The 19,635-nt window shown below is 46.1% G+C and overlaps 1 protein-coding gene across 1 annotated transcript in view; it reads left to right on the top strand.

Moving 5' to 3' along the window:
• Positions 1 to 3,591: 3,591 nt before the first annotated feature.
• The window catches only part of SLC9A9 (solute carrier family 9 member A9), a 3,894,960-nt gene continuing 3,878,916 nt past the window's right edge, over positions 3,592 to 19,635 (top strand). Inside the window, exon 1 of the mRNA XM_069618254.1 lies at positions 3,592 to 3,927. Within this exon, the coding sequence (XP_069474355.1) occupies positions 3,753 to 3,927 (175 nt within the window). The 5' untranslated portion in view covers positions 3,592 to 3,752. The remainder of the gene's footprint in view (positions 3,928 to 19,635) is intronic.

Genomic DNA, 19,635 nt, shown 5'->3' on the forward strand with positions numbered 1-19,635 from the left:
GAGCTGGCGGGCTGCGGGAGCCTGTGTGTGTATGGCGGCATCGACCGCTCGGCGGGCAGCCCAGGGCCCGTGCTGCTTGTGGGCATGGGCTGCCTGGTGCCCGCAGAGTGAACATAGCATTGGCCGCTGAAAATGAGGAGGCGGCTCTGCGGGTGACCCAGGGCCCTGTGCTGCACATGGGCATGGGACGCCTGGTGCCCACAGGAGGTGCGCGGCATCGGCCGCCGCTGGAAGGTGGCATGGAGAACTGCTGTGAGCTCTGCGCTATGTACAGATGGGGGGGAGCTCACACACCCCCGACCGCGGCCCCCATCACTGGGGGTGCTCGTGCGGCTGGGGTCGGTGTGTGCATGCCCTCTGTTCTCGGTCTGGGGAAAGGTGCGAATGGGGCCGCCGAACAGCGAGGTGTCCCCAGTGGAGGCGGGCTCATCATCACCAGGGCCCGCAATCAAGTTAAGAAAAGAATCGGGAAGTCTGCGCGGCCCGAAAAGAACAAAGGTGGGCGTGGCCTAAGTAATTCGGGACTGCGGCGGTGAACAAAAAAAATATGAAGGTAACTGAGGCCCACGCCAGCCCCGGAAAGCAGGGAGCGTGGCCCAACCAGACCTGGGCTTGCCGCAACAAAGGAACAAAGAACAGCAGAGGTGGCATCGGCATTGAGGAAAAGGGGGCATGGCAACAGGTCTGTGTGGCCAGCAGCACTCTGGGTGCCATGAAGATACGGCCGGCTCTCCTGTGCCCGCTCCGGTGGCGGACATAGCATCGGGAGCGGGGAACCGGGTGAGTGTGCAGACATGATGGAAAATTGAGCCAGCAGCGTTCCGAACATTGGCCCCTGAATGTAGTCACTGTTCCCCAGTAACACAGAAAACCTGCAGGCAACCAGCCCTCCCATCAAGGGGAAGGCAACAAGTATGTCAGTCCACACAGCGTGTGCTCCATCTGCCACCATGAGGGGGCGCTGCCATTGTTATATGGGGTGCTTAAGGATGACCTGGCTGGCTGCGAAGCAAAGCAGTGGCCATTTAGAGGTGCTATGGCCTGTAGGCAGCCTGGGGTGTTGGCCAGGGGTTCCCTAACGAGGGAAGGCATGGTGCCCGGTGGCCCCGCAGCAACAAGGGAGAGGGACATGTCAATAGCGCTGCCCAACCCACGGGCCCATCAGCTGTACTCCTCACGCAGTTTCTCGTTTGGCACCAGGAGGACCCGGGCAGGGTAGAGGCTCCATAAGGAGTGCTTGTGCGCCCTCTCTGTCACCTAACTCACTGAACCAAACCAGGTGTCGTAACTAGTCCCGACACTCTGTCACCAGTGTCTCCCTGCCAGCAGCCCCACAGAAGGAGGGGAGGTGAAGGGAGTGGGTGTCAGCCAGCCTCCAGTACCATGCACCAATCGGGGTACGTGGCCCCTGGCTCTTCCGTTTGCATGGGTGCATACCCCGAACTGTGTGCTTGCCTGTCATCCGGGTACCACTAGCCAAGGACTGGGTCGATGTGGCCCCTGGTGACCCCAGCTGCGGCTTTACCATCCCCTGAACGTGTGGTGGCCGTGGAGACACCTCAGCGGAGGCCGCAGTGGGACCCTGTGCACACACAATGGTTGGGAGTCTGCAGACCAAAGTCGGCCCAGCCCAAGTGAGGAGTGGGACGGCGTTCATGTGTTTGGGGTTTGTTGTAGTATGGAGGGCCAGGGGTGAAACGTGATGCTGTGTCCGTGGAGCAATGCCCACTCACCCAGGTTATTAAAGGGTGTGGAAACTAGTAGGGTTTATGGTAGTAGTATTAGTGTGTGGATTGTGCCATGGTTTTGGGAGTTTGTTTTGTTGTTATGAAAAAGGAGGAGTGTTGCATGTCACCCCTTCTGGGGGACATGGTACCTTCCATTGTTGATGTCATGATCACATGGGGTAACCATGTGACAGAGTAAATAAAAGGGAGGAGCCGTTTCCGGCTCGTCAGTTGATCATATCCTGACTCCGGTGTTGTTCTTGCCAAGCACCATGCTGGTGCTACACCCAGGGTCGGACTGGGACACGAAATAGGACCAGGCACCCAAAAAAACTGGCCCACTCCTTGGCTCAAAAAAGTGGCATACCCCTCGCCTCACGACCCTTGACCTCTGATGACATCACCAGAGGTTATGTCATTTGACTCCACCCCAAAGTGACATCCCGGGAAACAATGAAACACAACCTTTCACCCCTTGACAAAACAGCAAGTGGCATCAAATAGTATTGTCCCTAAGTACACTAAATTACTGTGAATCCAAGCAGACGTCCAAGGCCAAATGATAATATGTTATTGTATAGCACTTACGCTTAAGCTCTTTTTTATAGAACAAATATGCATACAATATCACCCAACCTGTGTTGGTACTCATTTATTAACCTAAGAAGGATGGAAGTCTTTTTGAAGAAAAAAAAGAAAATTGGAAAAAAAAAAAAATTTCCAAATTTTATTTTTCCAAAACGGCCCAGGCATGGCCAGAAACCGGCCCCCACTCTCCAGGGGCGATTTTGGCCCAGCCACGGGCCGAAAGGCCGAGGGGCCAATCCGACCTTGGCTACACCGCGTGCAGGAGGCCCAAGGACAGGGCCCTGCACGAGGTTGGTGCCTCTGCTGGGCAACGCCGCCCTCTTTGAATGTTCGAGGCATGTGACCATGGCTGAAGGTGCATCCCCAGCCTGGGTGTCCGAGAACCAGGGCTGCGGTGAGCTGGGTGCCCCCAGCCCATGTGCTCTGCTTCAGTGATCCGTGGCAAGCAGGGTGATCCCTGCTCATTGTTTGCTACATGATCAACTGGTGAAGGTCGAGTGACCCCGACACCAGCAGTGGCCCGTCGGGTGACCAGTGGCGGGCCCCCAACACTCACCTCATTGCCTTCTAACACTGGTACCTCCACATCAGTCCCTTGCTTACAAAGAGGTGTTTAGTTTAGAGCTCTTCAGTGGGGGTTTAGTGCTTAACCACAATGTCTCTGTAACCACAAGAAATGCGCCCAGATGCCTTTGGGCCAGACGCGCTATATAAATAAATAAAATACAAATACAAATAAACTTCCTGCTGGCTAGCCCTCTTGTGATAATCAGCGCCTATTAAGCTCATCTTGGTCACCATTGTGGTGCATGCAACCAAAGGGTGCATCAGACTGTTTTCCCTCTGAGCAGCCCCCCCCCAACCATCATGTTGAAATGGGCCCCCACAGATCTTCAGCTGGTCTTCGTTGTATTTCAATTTTCTGCATTTTAATTTCCTTTAAGTACCTTCCGTTGTCAGCACACGTTTTCCGGTTTTCTTCCTTCTTCCTACTTTTTTCTCCTTTTTATCGCTTTTCCATTCTTGTTTTTTTTTAATATATATGTTTGTGCAATGGCACAGCACGGGCCTCGTCTGATATAAACTCGTGCACTGCCCGTAGCGCTCTCCATCTCAGCGCGCTCATGTGTTCAAGCACACCGCCTCTTAGCTGATTTACCAGCGCGAGCAAAATCATCCGCTCCCGTGGAGATCACCCTGCTGCACATGCGCAGTGTGTAAAGGGGAGCTGATTCTCACGGGGGACAGAATGTGTTATAAAACCGCCCTCCCCCCCTGCATCTCAGTGGTACGGACTACATTTCCCAGGAAGCAGAGCTGCGCTGTGCACTGACACCAGCAAGGAAGCCACAGCCGCCCGCAGAGCTTGCATTGGACGTAGCTAAGGGGCAGCTGAGCGGTGTCCCTTGGTTCCACAGTAGCCACTGGCCAGCGAGCATGGGGCAGTCACAGACCTCGCCTGGCGCCCCTGGCGGGGCGCAAGCTCATCACCAGGGGGCCCTGGAGCTGCTGGTCTTCAACTTCTTGCTCATTCTCACCATTCTAACCATATGGCTGTTCAAAAACCATCGCTTTCGCTTCTTGCACGAGACGGGAGGGGCGATGGTGTACGGTGAGTGCGCGTCCCAGTGATGCTGCTTGCCAGTGACTGCTAAGGCGGAGAGGCTTGGGAAGAGATGCGCAGCGCAGCGCACACACGGTCTCTTCGTGCGAGGCTGTGCGTGCATGTGTTTTAAAAGTTCTCGAAAGGGTGATAATGAGGAATTAAATAGGCATGGTGTACACACTTCGCTATGTGGCTGGGTATTCGCAACATTTCTGAAAGCACTGTCGGGAAATCGAGGGAGATACTTTCTCCCTATAAAAAAAAATAATCGCGTGTGTTCTGCACAAAGCAATGACAGGATCTTATATTTTTTGGTTAAACCCTGAATTTTGCACGTTTTGCTGCACCTGATAACGGGACTGTTCCTGCTTATTGGAACAGGGCTGCATAGTGTGTGGTAATACGTTTCACAGGGTGCACACATTGGACGCCAACATTGATGCACAATACCCTGTATATAACCAGTGTCACGTGCAGGATGTTCAGCCTATCTATCCGTCCTTTAACACGCATCTTGCTGGCCCGTGTTTATAATACAGACAGTAAAACTCCATGTACCAGAATGCAAAGCGAATAAGAGCGAAAGTCTGAACTTGAACTCGACTGACATCCTAAACCTGACCTGCAGCGATATGAGAGATCTGAATAACACTGTCTCTAAATGAGCATCTGACTCCTGGATTAAGGGAACACATCTGCATTCTTTAACTCCACATCTGCCCACCCTTCGCACTTGGATACCCTTCCTCTAATAAAATGTCTACTTAAGATGCATACATTTGTAGATAGAAATAATTGAATGACTGAATCTATGTTGGATTTTAATGATTGCTTACAGCGCCCCTCCTATCAATGGCCTATATAGTTGTATCCCAGACTCACTCTATGGAAAAGTGAGCTGTCAGATTACATGTGGATGGTTTGTGTTAGCCACGTGATTCGTGGATTTGGTGGCAAGGGAATGCAGAGCAATACAGACTCGGGCACCTGGTACCCACTAGTCCAGTGCATGCCACAGGCAATAGCTCCAATTTGAATAGAACGTCTGAATTCATTGACGTAAACATGGCCTCGTTTTCTTCAACCGATTCAGCTGTGTGCATTCTCCCTCACTGCAGCGCCATGGCGTCCTGATGTTGTCTTCAGGAAGCTTGATAAGGGCACTAAAATGCACTACGTTTGCAGAAAGTACATCCCTATCCAGGAAGTACATCCTGTTTGGCTTGTGGCTCAGGTTCAGGAGGGTGGCCTTGCTTCTCAGTCCAGGCCAGTCAATCTTTTCTCTTGTCAAATACTTTTATTCTCATTTACATCGAACATGGAAACCTAAAACGCAGTTAATGGGCTTCTGGAATCTGATTATATATGCATACAGAATGTGCAATCTAATAACGCAGCTGTTCACTGACTCGCGCTTGTGTGCCTGCATGCCCATATCATTCAGAAGACACTCACCCAGTTCTGCTTGTCTTGGAATTCTGTAACTTGTAGTTTTGCTTTTCCCATTATAAATCCAGAACTACAAGTTCCAGAACTCGAAGACAGACACCGAAGTAGATGAGCATCTTCTGAATGACAAAGGGATGGTGACATGGCCAGGCCCCCAGTCCCAAAAAGACTTTTCTGTAGTCCAATGTATTCCTATGGAAAGTTCACATGCTATTGACATTTGCATTTTAAATATTTTGTAGGGTGCTGGCAAGTGTCTTTTGACCACTCTGCCGCATGCGGTAAATCCTTACCATGAATTGGCTCAAGGGTTTTTCAATGCATTTCTTGCGAGTAGGTCCATGTCATGTTGGAGAATTTGAGCCAGTGCTGGCTTTGCATTATGGGGCTTGTAGTTTAGTTATCCAGAAGACGTACAGACCTGCGGCTGCCACCATTGATTTATATTATTGTCTTAAAAAGCCTGTAACGCTTGAAGCTGGCATGCATAAAATGGGGACCTGTTGCATCTATATTAAAGTGATACTAAGAATGGCTGTAAATAGTTCACACTTTTCCCATTGTTGGGAGTATTTGAGGATCATTTAGAAAAGCATCACATTCTTTGCAGATGTGCAGATTTGAGGCCTCTTGGTCACCTGGTTCTCCGGTCCTGCTGTTATTGTCAAGCACCTGCAGCCTGGGATGACCTCTGCCCACACCTCGCCTTCCTACCAGCAGTGTCCTGCTCCCAAAAGCCTTATGTATCATCACAACCTCCTGCTGTAGCCCCCCTACGAGGCTAAGTTGCTGGAATCAATCGACCTACATTTTCTTCATGTATGGCGATGATTCTCAACTATTTCTTCATCTCGATAGCAACTGAGATGAGATCCTGAACTCATACGGCATTGCCATCACCCACTGTCAAAATCTCTTAAACCTTGGTGGCTGTAAAGGTAGGGATCTTGGTTTCCCACCAGCCAACTATCGCTGCTTTCCACCTTTTTGGATAACTTCTATCCAGCTTCCACGACCGCAGTTTAAAGTATTTTTGTGTTAAACTGGATGCGACCTCCACTGCTCTACTCCCAACTTGTTTCTGGTGCTCAATTAATCATGTGTTTACCAACTTCACCTTCTATGCCAAGTTCTAAACTTATCTAACCAGCACAGGTCCTGCTTGTCAACAGTTTCGTTTCAGAGCTTTGACTTTTGCATATTGACTGTGGTTTTAGCTGGGCCCTCGTATCTGGGCCTACCTAAATCGGCGCTGACCAATCTTTACCAAGTCTTCAAACTCAAAAGCCAAACTGTTTCAGAAATTGAAGCTGGGCGATGCCATTTCTTCCTCTCCCTTCACTCTGTCCCGATTGGAGAATTGGATAAAGCACAACGTGCCGCATTAAGAGTACGGCACACTTACTTGTGGTACTTCTTCCAAACTCTCTTATTTTTTTACTCCCACCTCTTTGGTATTAAATCCACCAGATTATAAGGGATGGTGTTATTACTTATTATGAGGTCCGATAGGCCTCCATTGGGGTTATAAGGATTTACCAGCCGTGGTTAATTTGCTGGCAGTAAATATTTTCTCTTAAGGAAATACCTCCTCCCATGTGCTGGTGGTATATTCTCCTATTAACCTCCATACACTGGTGGTTGGTAAATCCAATACAGCCATTGTTTTGCTGCTCTAATATACTTGCTTATACCCTATGCTTGACAATCCTATGTTTAAACCTATAAAATATTGGACTAACTGCACTTTGAGTGCCTCTACTGCCCACCATTTGTAGGCACTTGAGTTTTAAAAAGGATGCACAAAAACAGAAGGGTCGTCTTTTGAACACCCTATCATGTAGCATAAGGAACATTTAGGATTCCTTTAATTCAGACGTGCTTAGAAAAGGAAGATCTTGCTAGTGATCTGATTGAATAGGCTTCTGGATGCCTCTTGACTTGGGGAAACTGTTTGGACTCGGGGACGCAATTTCACCAAAACGCCATGGGTAGCGGAAGTGACATCACATGACCCTTCATATCTGATGACATCACGGGTAGTGATGTCATTTGACCCCACCCCAAAGTGACATCACAGGAAGAGATGGAACACAACCTTTCACCCCCTGGCAAAACAGTAAGTGGCATCACATAGTATTGTTCCTAAGTACACTATGAAAAATATGGTTACAATATCACTGTAATGTGATATACATTTCATACAAGAATGGATCACCATATGTTTTTGTTAATATCCGGGTGCATAGGCCCATATTACCAAATTACCGTGAATGCAAGCAGATGTCCAAGGCCAAATGATAATGATGTGTTATTATATAGCGCGTACGCGCTTTTTATAGAACAAATATACATACAATATCATCCAACCCGTGTTGGTACTCATTTATCAACCTCAGAAGGAGGAAAGGCTGAGTTGGCCTTGCCGGGTTTCGATGCAACCTGCAGATCACTCACACATCATAGCATCAAGCATTCAACCCCCTGAGCTATCTAACTGGCTATAGCTAGCTTACCGGCTATAGTAAAATGAGAAATTACATGTCTGAATGTACTCAAAGTCAGAAAGTAAATTACGCTCTGTGGTGGATACCATTGAACTGGTAACTGAGATTTAAGAGCAGGTCAGCTCATCAGCATGTCTGGTGCAAAGTTGGCCACATGTCAAACCTGCGTGGAACTACCTTTCAGGCTTCATTGGTTGGCAAAATACATACCTTGTTAGGATTCATAGCTGTGCATTAAAGAATTCAGCGTAGCGCAGGGAGAGTAGTGCACTCACATGGCATCCCGTACTCTGGGCACTCGTTACATGCATACAAACATCCTTCACAGCATGCCATGGAGATAGGAAAGATGGACACATTGCAACAAAGTATTCATTGTGGCACAAAACAATGAAATCAAGGGCCTCTTAATGTGCCATGGTCAAACATTTCTACACTGTGCACAAGGATTTTGTCAAGTGACCGAGGACACCAAGATGGAATGTCAGGCCTTCTCCCACCACCTCCTAATCTGTTAGGATGGCAGTATGGCAGGACATCATAGAGAAGCTGGCGGCTGCACCGCGAAAAGGCACAGCGTAAAAGAGACCGTTGAAGCCGGCTTAAAGATGCAGGCAGCAGGCCCAGCGTCGCGTCGCAAGACATCCCAGCAGCAAAGTCAGCAGACCAGTAGAGGAAAGAAGCCCGCACACCATGAGGAACTCATTAATGCGGCAGGGCCGCATATGAAAGGGGAAGGGGCTTAAAGCCCTTATTAAGCCTCCAAGCCTACTTTCACACTCACTGAGATCAAGGTAAGCCATTGGTTAGTGTAAATTGGCAAATCCTAAGTGGTATATAAGAGCTTGGAAGTTGTTTAATTTGGGCTGCAGTTGGGTGAGGACCGAAGATGGAGGAGGACGTCCGCGAGACCAGAGGAGACAAGTGCGACAGGAGTGCAGAGACTATTGGAGAGAGGGGGGTCTGTAGAGTGTGAGTTAGTGACAGAATAGAAGTACAGAGGTGGGGGTGGTAGCTGGGAGTGGAGGTAATGGGAGTAGCTGAGTAGCAGTGACACACAGGTAGTAAGTAGTAGTGGCATGAAGAATAAGACTGGAGTTAGAAGAGGTAGTAGTGGTAGTAACAAGGTGGACATGGTTGTTGAGTGGGAGCATCAGTAGGGCTGGTAGTAGAGAAGGGGAGTAGTGGAGTAAAAAATGGGGTAACAAAACGAAGCGGTCACAGCAGAGGCAAGGAGGAGGAAGGATAGAGGAGAAGATATATCAGAGGTAGCAGATAGCATTGACAGTAGTGAGTGGAGGAATGGAGAAGGAGTGGCAACATCTATGGGTGAAGGTAGGAAGGCAGAGTGTGAGATTGGAGGAACAGTAGTATTGTGTGAGAAGAACATCTTAGAGACCAGGGTAGTGAAGGGTCAGTTAGAGCAGGCGTGAGAGAAGAGTGACACCGGGTGAAACAAGGCACCATCCCTAACTCCCTACAACACTGAGCAGGATAGGTCAAGGAAAGTTATGAGATCCCTAGGCAGTTAGTCAGCCACTTTCTTAGGGAACACACCAACAAAGTGAGTCAGCAAAGAAACAGTCGGGAGTTACTATTGGTGAGCACTAACATCTCTGTTTGGACGCCTGGACTAGGGAGGGGGTAAACCGGCAAGAGTCAGATAGCGAAGGACAGTCCTAGCGCCAATTTTCCTTAAGACCCAGGTGGACCCCAAAGAACCTCTTTTTAGACCCGAAGCCAGTCTGTCTGTAAAGAGGCAAAATAAACACCCTTGGACTTGCTATCAGAATCTGTTGTTATTTGTCGCGGGGACCCTGTCACACTTAATTGAATCTGCAGTCCTTCTGGAAATAGGAAGTCAATGGGAGGTGGTTGTTAAAAAAACATACGTGCAATGGGGTACAATCATAAAACACCCCCCAACTAATATTGATAAATCCCTCTCCCTAGTGTGGGCCAAGAATACCAAGCAACTGTCAAAGTTTTTTTTTAATCTAGTGATATTTCATATTATTAAATTGCATACAATTTTCTATTTGAGTATTTTATATTGTAAATGTGTTCTATGATATTTCATTTTATGTTGTTGTAACATTTAATCCCAATTCCAGAAGTCTGGGGATTGATTTGCACCATACAACACAGTTTATGCAATCATTTTAAAAAGCTCTTTTTTCCGTTTAGTTCTTTGCCAGATTCCTGAAGCTTATGTGTGCTTTAGTAGGAAGTAATGATACCCAATGAAATGCCAGCCCCTGTTTGCTTCAGATCACATCATGAACTCTTGTGTTTTTCCACACTCAGACAGCACTGATCAACCCCTAGCAACAGAGATGTGAAACAATCCACTTGACCTCCAATATGTGACTCTTAAAAATGTTGCCTTCAGGGCCTGTTGAAACTCTGCATTACGTGCTGGATGCTGTTTGGGTCGCATAACGTCTGGGCAGTATTGCACAGGGGAAAAGCAGCAGAAAAATGGGTGGCCATGCAGAAACTATGGCTGTCTTCAAAAAGTAAGCATTAAAGCAAAAGTATTTGGGCAAGAACAGAATGAGGGATTGGCGGTGTACAGTGAAGTGCTTACCTGCTATTCTACTCTATGATATGAATGAGTGGTGTAAGGGTGTGGAAGAAGGATGCTGACACAAAGGTTGCATGGTTTTGGTTATAGACTTTTATGTTGAAGTGAAAAAGGACCCTTACTATCCCTAACTTCTAAGAGGGGTTCCCTGCCTCAAAACAAATACTAAAATGGGGTTCCCTGCCTCAAAACAAATACTAAAATGGTCTGTTAGAACGTCCGACAATATTAATTTCCACCGTCCTCTGTGAAAACCTACTTCTCTCTCTCACGCTACAACTAAAAAGGTATCAAACAGAAAGTTCCTTCTTTAAGGAGAATGGCTCCCTTCTCCTACTTCTTGGATGGGTCCAACAAAATGTTCTCTCCAAACAAATATACCAGAGGGAATGATTCCCTTCCCTGTCTTGAGACAGTCTTTATACAATGTTCTCTCCAGGGAATGTTTCCCTTCTCCAGGTGTGGTGCTGTTAATTTCTAATAGAACCAGGGGGAATGACTCTTTTCCCCGGGTATGGCTTGATATAACTCACTGATATAACTCACAACAAGGCCAGTGGGAATGACTCCCTCCCCTAGCATCTTCACCTCCGCTCTCCGTTCAGGACTAAGAGAATGTCTCCCTTCTCTTGGTCTGCTCTGGCACAGTTCTTTCTCACTGCTTCCTGTTAGATATACACTTTGTCTCTATGACTTTTTCAACCATGTCCTAAATTTTGTTAGGATCCCAGATATCTGGGCTCTAGTGGTTTCCTCCTGACCACTGTGATGAGTAAGAGTTCTGCAGGAGTTTTGTTCATTCACGTTGGGGTCCCAGATCCTTCTCTTGTAAATAGTGGACTTATTTCCGGCACTCTAATGAGTAAGACTTCCTCTATACATTGGTTTACTTCTGTTGGGGTCCCAGAGCCTTCCTGTATGGCAAGTGGGCTCATCTTTCCCACTGTTATGGTGGACAGGCTGCCAGAGGGCCTATTTGATCAATGTGCATTGGGGAAATTGCAAATCCAAAAAGATTGAATGACAAAATCTCGTTCCACAGTGATCACATAAATCACTTTCTGCCATCCTGCATCCCGCTACCAGCCCTCCACCCACTTAACGTTTTCAGTGGCACACACAGCAGCATGCCGCCAACACACCTGTACCCCTGTGGTGTCAGTTCCCTCCCACTAACGTGGGTCGGAGCTGACACTGCAGGGTCCCTTTTTTTTATTTTTTTCTCCCTCCCCCCCCCCCGCAACCCACACTCCCCATGTTCGGCGTTATGGGCCTCGCTTTTTTTTTCTCCACAAGCCGAATGCTTAGTAATTGTGCATTCAGCTTTTTTTAACGGTATTTTGGTACGATACTTGCCAGACCCTTACATGATGGCCAGTGGGCTTCTTTTCCCCACTGGTAAGAGGAATACCAGTGCACGCTGAAGTTGCCGACTTTCTTAGTCCATAATCGTTTTGTATACAATGTCTGTTCTTGAGGGGCAGACTGTCAAAGTCCCTTGTTACTTTTAAAAGGCTGATCTCTATGCCTCCTCTGGGCCACCTTGTCATAGTACCTGTATTGGGAGCTGACTTTGTGTTTTCGAGGCCATCTGTTTCTTTTGCATCACAGTAGTATATGGTTCTGCTTTCAACAAGAAGGTTGGGGATAGAAGGATGGACAAAATAATGTGATTGTCCTTATCCTGAAGGAGCGAGTTCCTCCCCATGAGGTCCTCCCGCATTAAACCACCCCTAGGGGGTACTTTTGGATAGCGGCCTCCCCTCCCTAGCCTCATGAGAAGGGGCTCCCCTTTGGGCCGATGTAGCAATACCATGTGAATCATCAGTGTTCTACCATTGGGGTTCGGAATTGCAGGACTCTAAATATTTTTTTCTTTTTGTTAAGTAAGTTGGTTGTTATATTGGTATTGGTAGCTTATTATTTGTGTGGTGTTTCTGTAGCACCTTCTTCAAACACGATTCTTGCAATACCTCTATTTGAAAGGAGGGAGGGGGAAGGGCAATTAAAACAATAGGCTCCAAACTGGCAGGGTGGATGAGAATAGAACGGATGTTGCATAAAATGTCAAGGGCGGTGCATTCCACGCTCTGGGGACACAACATCTTTACTTCTGATCCTCGGTATTAAAAGTAGCATTTTCTGCAGGCTGTTTACAGTTATCATCCCAGTGCCACCAGCAGGAATATCATTGTTCAGACATGATTATCTTCATTGCAAGTGCACTCGTGGACGTGGGTGCACTTTTGAGTGAAATCTAAACAAGGGTGAAGGTAGCGCTGATACGTGTTTCATGATAACTGAGCACTTTTTCAAAGATTGGGTTCTTTTTACTCTTATATAATTATCAGTGGCAGGGTTGGTATTCCTAGAGAAGGGTTTATCCTGAGGGTTAAGTGAGCTGGTGGCTTGGACGGAGGTGATATATCAATTTACCTGTGAAGTTATTTCACATCAAGGACATGGATCAAAACGGCAGAAACTGTATGGTTTAATAGGGTTTTCTTACAGTGTGGGATAAAATAACAAACGAGGAAACAATAAATATCAGCAGATCAGCCAAATGGTTGTGATTAGCTAAAAGTTCAGGATGGATTTTCCTCACCCCATGTTTCTCAAAGGGTTCCCTTCCCCGGAGAGATCTTTGGGCAAAGTCTGTGGAATTTTCAATGTACCCTGGTCTTCACTCCTTCTGGGGGTCTTTGGAGACCCCCTTTCGGAGGGCTTCAGCCAGTTAATCCTCTTAGGCTGCAGCGACTTAGTCTTTTAGACTTCCTTGTACATGTTTGCTTTCCTGGCAAAAAGGGATGTTGCTTCTTATTAGGGTTCCTTTTTTTACCTGGTTTATTGTAAGTAGGAAAAGGAATGATCATCAGTGCAGAGGTCATCGTAATTCTCAAAGCCCCTCATACAGGCAAGGAGAGGTTGGCTGGTCAACATGGTAGCCAACTGGCCTGTCTCTACCTTCCAGTTTGTGGGTATTAGGTCATATGCTCACAATCATGTTGTCTATTCCTGCCCCAACTACTCTCTATGTGCTCATCCCCACTAGGCACTTTCCTGGCTTCTTACTCTAATTTCACATGATCTCTGACATCACATGCAGAGGTAAGGTTATTACTCCTCACCAGAGGCTCACCCCTTATGAATTTGTGGCTCACTGTTATACCCACCTTACCCTCTTCCTCATCTGCCCCTCTCTCCTCATTGTCTTTGCTGGTCTCAATTTCCAGATAGTCCTCCTTCACCACTTGCACAGGCTCTGTCTGCTTCTCACGATCCTCCTCTGGCTTGCTCATCTCCACCTTCTCACTATCGCTGTGAAATTCCTCTGCTCTCCATGTCTACCACATCGATTACACAACTCTTTCCTAATAACTCCCAACTTGACCACTTTCTCATCAGCTCTGTCCTCTTGCTTTTCTTCAGAATTTACCCACATTCAGAACTTGCATGCCTCTCTTACTAATTACTTCACTAACTCCTCGAAATTTCCTTTCCTTACTTAACCACCTTTTGTCAGTTACGTCCTCATTCCCTGGATACATCTGTCATGTTTCTCTGACTGCTTTAATTCTTTGGGCACCACCTTCCTTCCAAGCAATGATTGTTCCCCTCTTCTTTTTCACTATTTGGGCATCTCTCATCTCTTCTCCACTCTCGTTCAATCTCAACTCTGTCTCTTGACCTCCTTCACAACATCAACTCATATTCTTCACTCTCCTGTGAACTCTTGTGATATTCCAATCTTTCTTCTCTAAGTTCTTCATGTCCATACTCTCAACCCTACCACTTTCCTCAAGGTATCGCCTCCAGCCCCCCTGTCTCTTTCCTTCATTCTTTGGCCACCACTCGCTAACTACTTGCCTCCTGCTCCACCTCCACTTGCTGTTTCTTCCGGTCTCTTGGTCCTCTCTTCCATTCACCTATCACCTGTTTCAGCTCCTGCTCCTGCCCCTATGTGTCTCAAAATGAACTCCTAGCTCAATTCTTTCTTAAAATTGGAATGTTACGCATTTGTGAAAGCATAATTTAAACAAAGCATGACTCGCATAAAAACAATACACAATATGAATTTACAAGCACTTCGATAAAATATTATAAAAACATCTTCAATGACAGGATTACAATCTATTGGTTCCTGTCATTGATGTCAACACTTAGACTTTAGACATGTCCTTGGCACAACCCTTTTTCTTTTATCTGTTTGTATTCCATGCATTTGCCTTACTCACCATATCTTGGAACCGCTGTGGTAACAGAGTGAAGTGCAATAGTTTAAGTAGTCCTTCCACAATTTCCAATTGGATTAGGATTATCCACAACTTCCCCCTGACAACCATATCAAATGCTGCAGATAAATCCATGAAAACTGCAGGATGTTTTAATCGGGCGACTAGTTCAGGGGAACTTTGGGAAAATTGGGGGTGCACACTTTTATTTATTGAATAATGTTCTTTTTATGAACCTTGGACCCCTTATTTAACAATATTGATTCCCTACGGCCTCCATCCCCTTTCGGGACAAGAAACACACTGGGTTGCACAGAAGCTCTATTAATAAAAATTAGTAAATCAAATGAAATGTAAACAAATTATGCACCCATGAAATTCCAGTGCCAATGGTGACTAGAATGAAGAATGAGCAATGCATTGGTTGCATCACTTTTCTATGTTACATTTACATGAATGTGGACCTTTGTAAGCACGCAGCTGGTCATCTATACCTTTGATTTACCATAAGCACGCATTGAAAAGAAAAGTGTATGGGGCACAGGATAAACCTGCCATTTTATGGAAAACCAAATTAACTCTGAACATCCCTGACTATCAAAGTCTCTCTACTTCCCCTTTATTACAAATACGTACCCTCCCTATACTCAGTGGACATGTCAGAATGCCAAGCAGCGTTCTAGAAACTCTATTCAAAAGACAGGCTACTTAACACTCCCGCATGTAAATTGCCTGCAAAAAGGAGTGTGCATTTATAACGTGTATGTTTGATAGATTCCCATCAGTGGTGCTTCTATTTCATTTGTGTGTAAAAGGGCATACATTTATTATTTCCAATGGAAAACCTATAGGCGGGAAGATGGGTAACCATGAATAAAACTTTTCACTTATTCTGGAGGGGTTCAGTGCTAGTAACAGAACTCTGCTTGTTGATGTAACCGGGGAATGCCTTCAATTTTATTACCGTTCTAGGCATGTGCAAAGTAAGATGTCAATGAGCTCCTAGTCTGCACTTGGGCATTGCACAGAGAAGGAGTCGGTGATCCGATACACGCACCATTTTGGTCTATTGTATCAAATCAAAAGTTCTAGAACCACTTACACCTCTAAAATAATTACTAATGTCCCTGCATGTGCCGTCAATTTTAGATACCCACCCCCCATCAGAACCTCCATAAATTTTAAAGGGCCTGAGATTTAGTCTATTCCCACTTTAGAGTATCGCTCCCCTACAAATGATGATATCCCCATAATATTATACTTACATGAAAATAAGATTGGATACGCAGGGGGCACAAGCAGCTCCTGGGTATCGAGCAGTGACCAGGAGCTACCACTGCGGAATTTGGAGCTAGTACATAGTGTTACCCAAACCTAACTTCCACATAAAATTCAAACATATAATTGTATCCAATATTTATGACCTCTTAAACTTGAACTGACCTGTAGGTATGTCCTAATGTTTATGTATATCTCGTCCCAAATGCAGAGAGTTAAATTCACATAGTTGTGTTTCTTCAGCATTATTTGACCCGAGGATCCAAAAGTAACTCCTTGTAAATGTTGGTTTTAAGATAACCAGGCTCTTCTGGGCTATAAGCGGGAGCTAAATAGCTCCCAGATCCCTTCCGTTTTGAACCTTGGCATAGGAATGTCTTTTTGGCTATCTCACAGATCAGCTTTCCACCCTCTTAAGGACTGGTTCAATTCTCTCCCTCTAGAAACAGGTGGGCATCAATCAACAAGATGGGGCCTGCCTGCTGTTTTTTCACTGAAGAAGGCTTGGAACTTGTAGAAATGAAGACCCTTATTAATTTTCAGGAACCAATAAAGTGACACATGAATTGCAATAAACCACAGTTTTGCTGCAAATGCAAAGTAATGTCCGGGAGGTCAGCCAGTCTCATGAGACTGGAAAAGTGAAAACTCAACCAACCCACATCAGGCGGTAGTATTTAAAGATGAAAACTACAAAATTGGAATACATTTGTAGACATTAGGTGTAAGCAAATTCTAAGCATCCTATTGGCACCTGCCTGCTTATACAGACTAATTACAACATACATTGGCCTACCCTAATTGGCTATTGCAACAATATGTAACATTCTATGTGCATCCCATCACAGATGACCTAGCCTGCAGTCAGTGACAAGAGCGACACCTGCCCCCATCGCAACAACAACTAGGTACAGTGAAATTCCCTCCCTTGTGACCAAACCTCTTGGCATCCCAAGCTATGCCCAAAACCTGCTGCTCTCCAGCGTTAAAACCTGTCCTTGTTACTATTGCGTACCTGTCTGCATCGTTATTTCCTAGTGTGCTCTAACCTCTGGGGAAGATTTCATGAGAACCTATAATCGTGGCCTAAATCTTTGGAAAATAACTTCCATGTATTTGTGCTGCCTGGCCATCCCGCCGCATATTCCGTAGTTTGAAAACTCTAGGATGCAGCAGAAATGAAAACCAATTCAATAAAAGGCAGAAATACACATGTCAATAATATTCTTTAAGCCTATATTTTCTCTTGCGCTTAGGACTTTCGGCATGCATATTTACATCCCCCCCCCCTTCCAGTTGATTCATCAACTACAACACCTTTCTCTTTCATTTTATCAAAAGGAGTATTCACTGCCCACACTTTAATCACATTGTACAAATCTACCGTTTGTGGCAAAATCGGATTTTGGCTAAAATAACTGTGGGAGTTTTTTTTGAACATTGTAAACACACCATAAATCTGTCCTCCTGCTTTGAAATCCAACTAGTTGAGAACGAGGTGGAGACTAGCACCCCTGGCCAATCCCGTCAGTTAGAGGTGTGCTTAGCTAAGCCTACCCAGCGATATACTTGGATGATGTCACTGCATTATAAATAAGAGTCCCTGACAAGACACACACTCTTCCTGATTTTCCTGCACCAGTGTTACAGTTGTATTCATCCTGCTGAGTCCAGATCCCAACTACAAGGCCAAAGCATTGCTGACCCTACGCCAGGGCCCACTGCAAAACCCAAGCAGTGCTGATCCTATCCCAGCAAGGCATCAATTCTGAAATCCCACTAAAGTTCCCAAATAACCAAAGGGGAAAGAAACATCCTGAACCAGCCTGGCTTGCTGCCCAATAACTGCTTGCCCACTAACTGCATCCAGAGGTAACTGTGCCATCCAGTGACCAGAATTACCATCCTGTGGCCTGACCCTGCCCAGCTGTCTTTTGCCGAGCTGTCCTTTGCCAGGCGCGCTACCGTGTAGTGACCAGAACCATTTACGGACCAAAAATCCCAAAACTCAAAGTAGACTGTAAGTATAATCCCTAGCCCATAGAAATCCATAGTCTACTTTGTCTTGCATTTGTCCCTATCCCACTCTCTAAGCCATGCTATCCTTATCCTGGTAACTTGTTAAAACTGTCAGAATTCTCTGTGTTCTTGCCTTTGATCTCCAAGCGTTAGCGCCACTTTTCTCTTCATTCCTGTCTTGCATAGATAATAAATCATTAGCGATATTGTGTTTAAATAAATACATTTTCCCTAAAGAAAAGGGGTACCCTGCGTGAAGGGTTACAACAGCAGCGCAACTTTTTTTTTAAAATTGGTTTTTATTGTTTTTCAAAACTAGGGAATGCAGTTTTCATTATAAAGAATACAGAATAACTCAGCTGCTTTACATTTGCACATACTTAACGACTAACCACAACTTGATCCCTGCCCCCCTCCCCCCACCCAGCAACCCTTGAGGCGACAGCTGGTCTAAAGTACATTTTACAGTCCGGTGAAGGAGTTCATAGGCAAAATATTTTTTTATAAAAGTGGCACTTGCATAAGACATTTCGGAATTAACATTCGAGTAGTAGGCAGATCATTGCCATGACGCTTTAGCTGTATCGTGTTACACACTCAACTTTGTGCAAAATACTTGGCTCGGAACTCGGACCATTCATTGTCAATGGAAGTGCGATCACCATGAATGGCTGCTGTTAGCTTGTCCATATTGAAGATATTACGGGATACGTTGATCCACTCAGCTTTAGTTGGAAGACTAGTTCTTTTCCACACAGTTGTAAGGCAGGCCCTCGCAGCAAGCAAGAGCCCATGTGTCATTATGGGCAATTTGATTGTTTGTTTGTTCTTCTGTTTCGACCAAACTAAATAGGATCAAGAGTGGGTGCTTCTCCCTTTCCTCTCCTTCAAACTCTTTTATCCAACTGAGCACTTCGTCCCAATATGCCTGGACCGCCCTACATCCCCACCACATGTGCCAGTAGTCCGCTTTCTGGCCACAGCCCCGCCAGCAGAAAGGACTCACATCCTGATACATCCTGGCTAGCCGGAGTGGGTCATACTGCCACCTATACAAAAGCTTAATCCCATGCAGTTTGTACTGACAAGAGATAGAGGTTTTCAAGGTCCTTCTACAAATCTTTAGCCATGTTTCTGGGGTGAGATGTCTCCCAAGGTCTTTTCCCCATTTATGTTTCAAAGTGATTGAGGGGGTTGTGTTGGCTCCAACTAGTGCTGCATACATTGCACTGATGAGTCCCTTGGAGCCTATGTATGTGTCTAGAATTTTTTCGAACAGGGTGAGGTCTCTCTGTAGCGCCTCCTTCCAGACCTCCCGGGTCATAACACCTTTTAGTTTTAGGTATTGGAAAACTGAGAGCTGGCCTATGCCGAGAGCTTCCTCCAGCTCTTGGATAGTGATGAAAGCGTTATTCCTTCGTAATTGGCCTGCCCTTTCCAACCCTGCCTCGTACCATGATTCAAAACTGCCTGGATCAGGAATGTCATCCCGAATGCCCGTGGCCCAAAGGTTCGCCAGGGGGGAGGGCCATGTTGTGACTCCTTTCATTCCTTTGTTTGGTTTCCATATGGCCCAAATAGTCTCGAGGATGGGGTGATTTTTAATGCTATTTCGTAATTGGGTCCAGGTACCCATAACCAT

This window comes from Ambystoma mexicanum, chromosome 10, assembly GCF_040938575.1.
Source record: "Ambystoma mexicanum isolate Mex_15411 chromosome 10, UKY_AmexF1_1, whole genome shotgun sequence".
NCBI classification, from domain to species: domain Eukaryota; kingdom Metazoa; phylum Chordata; class Amphibia; order Caudata; family Ambystomatidae; genus Ambystoma; species Ambystoma mexicanum.